The sequence below is a fragment of the Nymphalis io genome, chromosome 14 (assembly GCF_905147045.1).
Source record: "Nymphalis io chromosome 14, ilAglIoxx1.1, whole genome shotgun sequence".
Lineage (NCBI taxonomy): Eukaryota > Metazoa > Arthropoda > Insecta > Lepidoptera > Nymphalidae > Nymphalis > Nymphalis io.
In genome coordinates, this window is record NC_065901.1 from 4665256 (window position 1) to 4677434 (window position 12179).

At 34.2% G+C, this 12179-nt stretch overlaps 1 protein-coding gene across 1 annotated transcript; it reads left to right on the top strand.

The window, feature by feature from the left end:
• The first annotated feature begins 827 nt into the window (after positions 1-827).
• Positions 828-3577, top strand: LOC126773364 (cytochrome P450 6B6-like). Its single transcript, XM_050494282.1, has 2 exons — positions 828-2314; positions 3212-3577. The coding sequence occupies exons 1-2, from the start codon at positions 952-954 to the stop codon at positions 3388-3390; spliced, it is 1542 nt and encodes a 513-aa protein (XP_050350239.1). The 5' UTR covers positions 828-951; the 3' UTR covers positions 3391-3577.
• Positions 3578-12179: the final 8602 nt, after the last annotated feature.

Consider the following 12179-nt stretch of genomic DNA (forward strand, 5'->3'; position numbering starts at 1 on the left):
AAGTAATGTGTTGATGCGTACTTCAACTAAATAAGGTTTAAAACTATATTGAATTATATATCTACTAGGCTGCGTAAAGTAAATTAATAAGTCTGATAAAGTTATAGAATATATAAAAATATAAATTTTCACATTTCAAAATAAATGCATCATAGGTATTTGTTTCCTGGACTTATGTAAGCATCTAATTAGAGATCCTTTACACTTTATTATCTTCTGAGCTGTTGACTTCTGCGTTATGGCTACCATTGCCGGAATCTTTTAGGAAGAAAAATTACTATACAAGTAGATATTGAGAAAGAAACAAGATAACCAAAAAGACAGAGAAGGGAAGAGATTACACACGGCGCAGCTGAGTCCATAATATGTCACAACAGAAGCAACAAAAACTAGATAACGTGGCCAGGGCCACGATATTTCGCTTCAGTTATTATTCGTACCCGTAACTTTTATTTTTCAATATCTACTTTTTCTTTCTCAATATCTACTTGTATAGTAATTTGTCTTCCTAAAAGTTTTCAGCAATGGTAGCCATAACGCTGGAGTCAAAAGCTCAGAGTATAATAAAGTGTAAAGAATCTCTAATTACATGCTTACATAAGTTCAGGAAACAAATACCTATGATACATTTATATTGAAATGTGAAAATTTATATTTTTATATATTCCAAAACTTTATCAGACTTATTAATTTACGCAGCCTGGTAGGTATATAATTCAATATAGTTTTAAACCTTATTTAATTGAAGTAAGCATCAACACATTACTTTATGATTCCCTATAAAATAATCGTTTCCGACGAGGACAGTGTACAGTGTACAACTTAGTATACTGGAGACCGCGCTAGTGTTCGCGCGTTTCTCGCGACTATAAATTTGTTTATTGTCGTATTCGCTGTAAGACTTAAATCGTATAATATATTTCTTGCGCACATCTAATAAAAAACAACAACATGCTTGGGTTATTTCTTGTGGCAATTGTGGTTGTGGCTCTATACTTATACGGGACAAAAAACTTCAAATACTGGGAGCAAAAAAAAGTGAAACATGACAAACCAGTACCGTTTTTCGGTAATAATACAAGGAATTATTTTATGCAACAAAGCGTATGCCAAGTGGCAGTGGAAATGTATCAGAGGTATCCAACGGAGAAAGTGGTAGGGTTTTATCGAGCGTCTCGTCCTGAACTTATTATTAGAGACCCAGAAATTACCAAACGAATACTCACGACTGACTTTGCTATGTTTTATCCGCGTGGACTTAACATGCATCGCCATGAGGTAGAACCTTTGCTTCGAAATTTATTTTTCGCTGATGGTGACCTTTGGAAATTATTGCGTCAACGTATGACACCCGCCTTTACTAGCGGGAAACTAAAGGCTATGTTTCCGTTAATCGTAGAACGAGCCGAACGCCTGCAAGACTGGACACTTAACTGTATTTCCAACGGACAGGAGATCGACGCCCGCGACCTAATGGCACGATACACAACCGACTTCATTGGTGCCTGTGGATTTGGACTTGACTCGGATTCACTTAAAGAGGAGAACTCTGCTTTTCGAAAACTTGGAACTACTATATTTCGAGCTGGACCCAAAGAGGTTTTCGTCGTTGTCTTGAAAGAACTCTTTCCTAATATATTCAAAAAATTAAAACTTTTATCTCGAGTGGAAAAACGAATGTATCAATTAGTCAACGAAGTCCTACGACAAAGAAATTATGAACCATCGGGTAGAAACGACTTCATAGATCTTTTACTTGAATGTAAGAAAAAAGGAACAATTATTGGCGACTCAATAGAAAAAATAAAACCAGACGGAACACCAGAAATCGCATCTGTAGAAATGAATGAAGATCTCATAGTAGCTCAAGTATTTATATTTTTCGCCGCTGGTTTCGAAACGTCCTCCTCAGCAACCAGCTTTACCTTACATGAGCTAGCGCATCATCCCGACATACAAAATAAGGTACAAGAAGAAATAGATAGAGTCTTGGAAAAGTATAATAACAAACTAAGCTATGACGCCATCAAGGAAATGCATTACTTAGAGTGGACATTTAAAGAAGCAATGAGAATATTCCCGTCACTTGGTGTCTTGAATAGAGAGTGCGCACACAAGTACACTTTCGAAGATTTAGATCTAACCATTGACGAAGGAGTAAAGGTGATAATACCTATTCAAGCAATGCAAAATGATTCTAAGTATTTTGACAACCCGAATGAATTCCGCCCTGAAAGATTCGATCCAAATAATTTTTATATTGATAACAAGTATGTATACTTGCCATTTGGTGTTGGACCTCGTGCTTGTATCGGTAAGAGTTTCGATATTTTATTAAAATATTATATAATGTCCTCTAGACCGATTTCGGCCACGGCTGCCAATCTCGAGAAAGATTAGTCAATTACGCAGGAGATATTATAGTGCAAAACTGTGTGCGCAAACACAGGTGCACACTCTATTTCCTAATTCTCATAATCCGGTGGGACGGCAAACCGACACGACCGGAAAGTTCAGCCGCAGGACCAACGGCTTTACGTGCTTTCCGAGGCACTGGAATTTACACACTTCCAACTTCCAGATTCCGGGCTCCTACTGAGAATTTTCTGACAGAAAAACCCAATAACTTTTTATTGGCCCGACAAGGGAATTGAACCCAGGATCTCCTTGTCTGCGGCCTTACATCAAGCCACTAGACCAACGAGGCAAAAAAATATTATATAGGCAGTAAAAATATGATAAATATTATATAGGTATATGTGAACTAAAAAATATAGTATTCAAAAATATCAATTGACACTTTTTGCGGTTAAATTTTAGTGCATTATTTTTACATAAACAATTTTAAATATTATCTACATAATTACTAATGATTGTGTAAGAAAACAAGTTCGGATTAAAATAAATAACGATTAAAGATGGGCTTGATGTTGAAAATTGAAAATCAATTCTTAATAACATTATATTCATTCATTAACAAGTCTCATTATTATAAATACAATAATTCTTATTTTTAAATTTGAAACTACTTAGATTAAAAAAGGTACAAAAATTTAATTCAACAATAAATAATAAGTCCATCAGTTGATCTCTAGAAATAGAGTCCAAATTTTGTTTAAAAACTACCATTTAAAAGTGCTTTTTTAAAATCTTATTTGAATAAAGTTTGTTATAACTGCATTCATAATAATCGATGGTGTGTGCTATTCAGGTGAGCGGCTCGGCCTGATGCAGTCGCTGGCGGGGCTCGCCGCAGTGCTATCGTGTTTCACCGTGAGACCAGCACCCTCTATGCTACGACACCCAATAATTAATCCCGGCTCAGGCATCGTGCAAGCTATTAAAGGCGGTCTGCCACTGTTATTCCGAGAGAGGAAGTCTAAAGGCTAATAGATGCTGACCCGACCGGATCGGACGGAAATGTATATTTTATATCATAGTTTACAATTTCAGCAATGGTTAAATGAGCCCAATATATTGAATAAACTTCTACTACTAATAATAATTACAATGAGGTCGCGACACTTTTGCATTGAGTATTTTCATAGTACTATAATTAAACCTTTTTGATGGAGCTTTCTTTCATTTTTTTGCGATGATTACCTCTATAATTGAGACTTAGCAAATTAATAGTCTCTATAAGTACGACATAATTTATTACTTTATCCTTTTGAATGTTGATCAGGACAGGCGATATGTTTTATTTAAACACTCGAATATATATATATATATATTATATATTGTATTGACATGTTTTGCTCTTTATTTCTTTGGAAATTAAAAAAAAGAGGTGAGCTATGAGTTTTGTACAGAGAGTTTTAAAACGTGATGGAAAATGGTTAACGAATTTATTGTATATATATTTAAAAATAATATATGTCAAAATTGGAAATACTGGTATATATATATTCTTTCCTTTTTTAAACCTTAAGAGTTGTATTGTTAACAAAGCAGTAAATAAAAAAAACATAAATAAATAATATTCATTTTAGTAAACATTTTCACCTCTATAAGTGATAAACTGTTTATTTAGATCTCTAAGTGGGACCTTTGTAAATAAGTCAACTGTCAATTTAAACCTGTTTATTTGAGAAAACTGGGTAAATAAAAAGCCTCTTCAAGTGATAGTAAATCCTAGGTTCCTTGAGATTGCAATTATCTCAAGAGACATTAGCCAACTGCGCAGGACATATTATAGCGCACAAGTGTGTGCGCATGTACAGCTGCACTCTCTATTGTAGCACTCATAATCCGATGGGACGGCAATCCGACACGACCGAAAAGAGTTCAAGCGCAGGACCAACGGCTTTACGTGCTTTCCGAGGCACGGCCGCGGATACACTTTCATCTTGCTACTGGCTGGCTACTACTGATAATTGTGTGACAGAAAATCCCAATAACTTTTTATTGGTCCAACCTCGGAATTGGACCCAGGACCTCTGGGTATGCAGCCTTATATCTAACCACTAAGCCAACGAGGCAGTCTAAAGTTGTAAGGTGACCTTCTTATTGCCTGAAGACTGAAGACTGCCTCGTTAGTCGGTTCGTACCTACTGATATAAAGTATGTACATACTTAAATAAATGTACATTTTATCCGTGTTAGTAAAAATAATTTTCTTTATAAAACTATTATGTATCAATTTCGTGATTTAGATTAGTAAGAACTAACTACTTTTTCTGTATTTTAACGTAAAACAAAAATGCGTTTATCAAATGTCAAATAGTATTCTAAAATAACACGATAGTCCTCAACTACTGGGAACATTATACAGAACATTAATATATTTCACACTCAAGCCGTTAGGTAAGCTTGTCAAACTTTGATCACTAGTTTTTATTAGTGATTGAAGCTGTCAAACTATAACAGTTAGTTAACAGGTGTATGATATTGGAAATTTGTAATATTAGGTCCCTACATATGAAATTAGCGTTTTGTCGTACTGCCCACTTTGATCTGAAATATCTCCTCTTTGGTTAAGAATTCCAAATCCAAATTTATAAATTCATTTAGCTGGTTCATTTGAGTTTTGAAAACAGTTATTCATTTGTTTTTTCCTCATTATTTTTTATCGCTTATTACCGCACAATGGAAAACATGAAATATCGGTATATTTACGAGTACGAGTTCTACCGTGGCACCAGCGCTGCAGAAACTGTTTACTGGTGGTAGGGCTTTGTGCAAGCTCGTCTGGGTAGGTACCACCCACTCATCAGATATTCTACCGCAAAACAGCAATACTTGATATTGTTGTGTTCCGGTTTGAAGGGTGAGTGAGCCAGTGTAATTACAGGCACAAGGGACATAAAATCTTAGTTCCCAAGGTTGGTGGCGCATTGGATATGTAAGCGATGGTTGAAATTTCTTACAATGCTAATGTCTAAGAGCGTTGGTGACCACTTACCATCAGGTGGCCCATATGCTCGTCCGCCTTCCTATTCTATAAAAAAAAAAAAACAGCTCGAAGGATTAATGATGTATGCGGCGCTGGTGTCGCAAAAGAAAGCACGGTACGTTTTTGGTTTCAACGTTTTCGTTCTGAAAATTTCGACCTTCGGAACCAACCCTGTGGACGGCCGGACACCAAAGTGGAAAATGAAGAATTAAAGGCTATTGTGGCAGAAGATCTATCACAAAGCACTTCAGAGATAGCTGCAGGCTTCGGGGTAAAAATGTATTAATCCACTTGAAGCAAATCGTGAAAGTAAAAAAACTTGAACGATGGGTACCTCATGAATTGAGTGAATAGAACTTGCAAGCATGCGTCGACTGCTGTGTTACTTTGCTCAACCAACACAATAATGAAGGGATTTTAAATCGAATCATTATTTGTAGTGAAAAGTGGATACTGTACAATAATCGGAAGCGCTCGTTGCAATGGCTGTACCCTGGAGACCCAGTCAAATCTTGCCCTAAATCAAAAGTGACTCAGAAAAAGTTACTTGTGAGTGTTTGGTGGACTAGCGCCAGTGTCGTTCACTACAGCCTTCTAAAATCTAGCCAAACGATTACGACAGATATCTATTGTCAGCAACTGCAAACCATGAAGGAAGAACTAGCTGCTAAACAACTGAGATTGGTCAATCGCTCTAGGCCACTGCTGCTTCACGACAACGGAAGACCACACACTGCACAACAAACAACCACTAAGTTAGATGACTACAATTGGAATGTCTGCGACATCCACCGTACTCCCCGGACCCTGCTCCAACAGATTACCATTTATTTCGGAATTTAGACAACTTCTTACAAGGAAAAAAATTCAACTCCTATGCGGCAGACCAAACCGCCTTCAAAGAGTTTACTGATTCTCGCCCCATGTTTTTTAGTAAAGGGATCAATGAACTACCTATGAGATGGCAAAAGTGCATAGATAACAACGGTGCATACTTTGATTAATTAAATATATTTTACAAAAAAAAATTGACTTTATATTCCTCCCGTACAAAACGCCAATTTCATATGTAAGGACCTGAAAATAAATACTTACTATCTAAGAGAGTATTCAGAAAAATTAGATTAAATAAAGCATATTATTTGTTAAAATATAATCGTGTTTTTTTTTCTTGATGTGTATTCAATAAATGTGAATGTAACATTAAATTCGAGCAAAAAAAACTATATTAGAACAAAAGGAATACGTATAATTTAAATTAATCATTCACAGTTAATAAATAATCATTTCAAAAAATAGGTATCGATTTCATAAAAAACAGATCCACGAATATTTATTTGTGCATTTACTAACGTGCATGTGTGTGTGCGTGGGTATGTATGAGATAAAAAAAACTACCACACTTAATATTTAAGTTAATAATATTTAATAATTCTATTTATATAACATTATAATATTTACAAATTGATGAATAATATTGCAAATATAATACACGCATAGAACACGCGCGCAGATAATGCGGCGTGGAGTTTGCTTTATGTGAGACAAAATGTGTGATAATGAAGTGTATACTTAATAAACACTTCTACTCAGTAAACAGGGTTATGGAAACTTGCCGCTTTGTCTACATCAATAAAAAAATTCAAACTGACATCAATTAAAAAATATATAAATAACGTAAGAAAATGATAAATACCTAAATTTTAAACGAGTTTTATTGTAAATTCTAGGTTGCATGCTATATTTAACTAAAATTTAGCCATCGTCGATGTTTGTGTAGGTAACTCCACACACAACTAAAATTAAGTACCTATATAATTTAATCAAAAAACTTTTTATGAAATGAATTGAAACATCGAATCTATCTCATAGTCAGGCTCGATATTTAATTTCATTATTTATTATAATAAATAATTTAAGTATTTATATTTTTTATGTTACCTATTAGTAGCTTATAATTAGTATATTTTTTTTGATATTATTAAATTTTAATATTATTTAAATCCTAACCATAACTTAAATTCATAATAACCTAAATCTTAACTCTTATTAACAGTAAAGTTAACTAATTAATGTAATTATAACTATAAATACATATTAATCTTAAGATACCCTTTTCCCACAAAGAAAACCTTCAGAACGCCACCTGTGTACACTAAATAAGAAAGGAACGACATCATACGATGCTTTTCTTAAGCGCGAATTAAATTTTAATATTTATTAACAAAAGAATACAATTGAATATAATTGATTCAGCAAATGATAGTGATCGTGACGTCATCACTCACAATTTCAACAATCAACAATCACTCACATAGACAATCCTACTAATATTATAAACGCGAATGTTTGTATGGATGTTTGTTACTCTTTCAAGCTAAAACAACTGAAAGGATTTTAATGAAATTTGCAATAATATAGCTCTTACATCAGAATAACATATAAGCTATAATTTATACAGCTATTGATTAAATTGACCAAAATATAACAATAAGTGTCACGTCAGTCGGAAAAATTTCTCTTATCTGTGAGCCATTCTGGCGTGTGCAGTAAAAACCGTAAGAGTTATACGAATATAATGTATGGTGGAAATGTATCTCTTAAATAGTTCTATAAAAAAGTCCGCGCCAACATATTTCTGCCTTTTATGTGTAAGGCTTACTTATATATTACTATATTTTATCGCTAAAATAAATATATATATATATATATATATATATATATATATATATATATATATATAAATTCGATATTTGTTTCCAAAATGCATATTTTGTATTAACAAATTGATTCTTATCGAAAAAATTCCTTTATAACTTCTGATATTTAAAGTAGATAAATTTTGTCTTTTACACTATTTTATTTAAACAAATATTTTGAAAGTGTGTGCGTAACTATGCGTGAGTGCCAGACGTCATTGGTGGTTGTGTCTGTTTTGTGATATTCAGAGCCTCTTGTTAAAGACGCACTATATGTAATGTAATCGGTAGGCATTTTAAGGTATTTTTGTGGTGAGTTACACTTACAAGTTATTTAGTTTTTATTTAAATTACATAGATGGGCATTTGATTTTTTGTTTTGTTTATTATAAAAACTAATTACAATAAAACTGCGAAACCGTTACTTAGTAAGTTTACTTAAAATATGAAATTGTTAAATATTAAACTTAAATTAAATTACTACATATAATAAGTCTGTAACTGATCGCTGTCTGTACATTGAAGATATATCATTAAAAGGATTACCGAGGGCCTTTATCAACGCAATAGAACCCAAAATAATTATTGTTAGAATTTTTGTCTATGTATCTGGTTGTCTGCGCGTTTGTGTATGCTAATCTTAGAAATTGTTTAACAGATTTGAGTGTGATATTCGCCAATATATTGTGGCTAACTACATTTAAAATTTAGTGTTTGTTTTATTTCAATCGGTTCATAAATAGTAGAGTTATTTCAGTTTAAAGAATCACGTTGAACATTTATTCAATAAAATTGCTATGAAACAACTGTTCAATTGAAATTGGAAATTGAAATTGGTTGAAACTTTAGCTACCTATAAATGACAGTCTGTGATGATTGAAAGTTTATAGGGACAAAACAAAGTTAAAAATTTGACAGTTTCAAAAATTTGATACTCCAATGTAAGTTGAACTGAAATCTATACGATCAATAAAATTAAATAGGGTTCAGCTTATACTAGTGATTGTTGGTTAACTCGCTCATGCGTAGATATATGTCTATCTTTTAAGGTTGACCTTAACTTTTTGTATGGTAATCAACTTTGTTCTAAGATAATGCATTATTTGCAAAATCGTTTTTATAAAATATTAATTCTTATGAAAGATATCAAGATAAGACCGAAAATAGACATAGGCGGTTTTTATTACTTTGTATAGTTTTGACATATTATTACAATGGGTAGTTGAATAGGTTGTTTGAAAGTACTCATACATACATACGTATTTATTTTCTTGACTAAATAATAATATCCCACGAAAATAAAACTAAAAATCTTGTATATACTGAAATATTATAAGTGCTCTTAGGGATTTTTTAAGTTATACGCGGGCACAGCTAGTACATATACAGACACATAAAGTGTTATAAACAAGTGATAACATTTATATAGAGTTATTAATAGTTTTGTTTTATTATTCTATAATAATTAGGTGGTATACCTGGATATCATGTCATCATGCCGGAGACTCTGCAGGATTTGGAAGAGATGCTAAACAGCCTGAACGATTCTTCAAGACAAGTAGGTCTCGGGATGAACATTGAAAAGACCAAAATTATGGCAAACCGTCATGTATCCCCGAGACCAGTGGTCGTAAATGGCTCTCCACTTGAAGTTGTGCAGGAATATATCTACCTGGGCCAAACTATACAACTTGGCCGGCACAACTTTGAGAAGGAGGCTAAAAGGAGAATACGCTTGGGCTGGGCGACATTCGGGAGGTTACGTCATATTTTTGAATCGTCGATCCCACAGTCGCTTAAGACCAGGGTCTTCAATCAGTGCGTCCTACCTGTAATGACTGACGGTGCCGAAACGTGGACACTTACCGTAGGACTGGTCCACAAATTTAGGGCCGCTCAGCGAGCAATGGAACGTGCGATGCTTGGGGTTTCTCTGGCAGATAGAATCCGAAATGAGGACATTTGCCAGAGAACTAAAGTCACCGACATCGCGCTTAGAATTAGCTCGCTGAAGTGGAAGTGGGCTGGTCATCTCTCCAGGCGCATTGATGGCCGATGGAGCCGACACGTGTTAGAGTGGAGACCACGCATAGGCAAACGTAGTGAAGGACGCCCTGTGACAAGATGGGCCGACGATTTAAAAAAGGTGGCAGGTTCGGGATGGATGCGGACTGCCCAAGATCGGGATGGTTGGTGTTCTATGGGGGAGGCTTTCGTCCAGCAGTGGACGGCAAAAGGCTGAAAAAAAAATACCTAGATATATATATATAGTTTCTGTTATTTGTACTTTCCGAGTCAGTTATTTCGGCCTCATTCTCTGGAGGGTAACGTTCGATAAATAATTTCGTTCAAATGAGCTTAATCAAATTGCTAACATTAAATCCGTATTATTATATAGCAAATTTCATACTCAACATGCCCTCGGGTTGAGTGCGTGTAACGTTGAGGACTTCGCGCGCAGCCCAGAGCAAATCCCACAGATACAGGATGCTTGACCGATACTTTCATTGATTAAATGGACTCTCAACTAAATGCAACCTGTGATTAAGGCAAGGCCTGCGCCCCGGGTTAGCTTAATTTTTTAAATATAAGTATATATTTTTTATACATAATTACGATTTTCTTGTTTAAATTTAATTTAATCAAAAAATTACTAAGTATAAATCATTATAACATAATTTTATTTATTTTTAAAAAATATACTTGCAAGCCTAGTCCATAAAATATAAAACACGATAAAATATAAAGATGCCTGAATTGGTCATACTGTGAGCTTTTTATTATTAAAAAATGCAGATGTAAACGCAAAATAGCGTTCCGTTGCGCGTAACTTCAAACTCATATAAAAAAATGTACGCGTCTACGCGGTGGGAGTCGTTTGAAAAGGGCAACTAGCCTTGCATTACAAAAACCAAACCCAATTAGTTTTTCCAAAAAATAAAAAAGGAATGCAGGACTACATTTTCATGGGTAGCTGTAATTTATTGAATTATTTCTTAATTATTTTATCCTTATTATTTCTAACAGAGGACTAGGAATAGAAACCACGCCAAAAATAGGTTGATGTTGTCAACATACAATAAATAAAATCCTTGACAGTTGGTCAGTGTTAGAAATATGTCATATCATTAAGAAGTACCATCTTTGATAGTATTGGCTACGTCTGAGTAGGCTATGCTGGATATTATAGATAAAGAGACAATACTTGAGTTATAATTAATAAACAAACTATAATCGAAACAAAACTATAGGCAAAGATAGCAACTATAGAGGTTGAACTAATTGTTAGTGATTAAAAAATTACATAGCAAATTTAAGATGATATCTATAAGTTCGCAGATGTCAGATCCGCCTATAGTTGGTACCCAGTTGTCAGGGTTCCTCATTTGAAATTTTGAATATAGATTTGCATACCGCCTTTTTATGGCCGTTTTTTCATTTAAGCATTCCATAATGTGGTATTTATTCCCAACTTTTGTAATAAATTGATCTGTATTATATGTGAAACCAAAAGGATAATAACTGTCTATAATGCAAGACTATTCCACTTAACTACACGTATCCACTATAATTTTACTTCCAATTTCGATAACAACTTCGCTAACGGCCTAACGGGCAAGAAGCCCGAATATATAAAATATTTCCCGAATCTAAAGGGAACATTTTTTTTAACGCTGGAAAAACGCGTTACTCGTTTCCCTCACGGGAACAATGGGGGGGTATGTAGGGCTCGCCGGTGTCCAAGGCGCCGAGTGCGCCCCAAACATCGAAATTACGAGGAGCGCCAAGAGATCGCTCCCGCATGCTACCGTGGCCGTACGCTATACCATGACTAACACGTGTTTGTATGTGTGTGGCCCCTATAAAGAAAATGTTGAGTATCGCTGCCATAGATTATTCAAGATGTCGACCATTTATTATGTTATATCAATTGTCTCTACTGGATGAATGAAATAGGCATTAGGCATGATAAAAATAAAAGTAAAACTGTTAAATTTATTTAATAATAATTTATGTATTTACTAATCATCTTGTATTTTAATATGATATAAGATTAAAAAACATATATAAATTTTATTTTAATC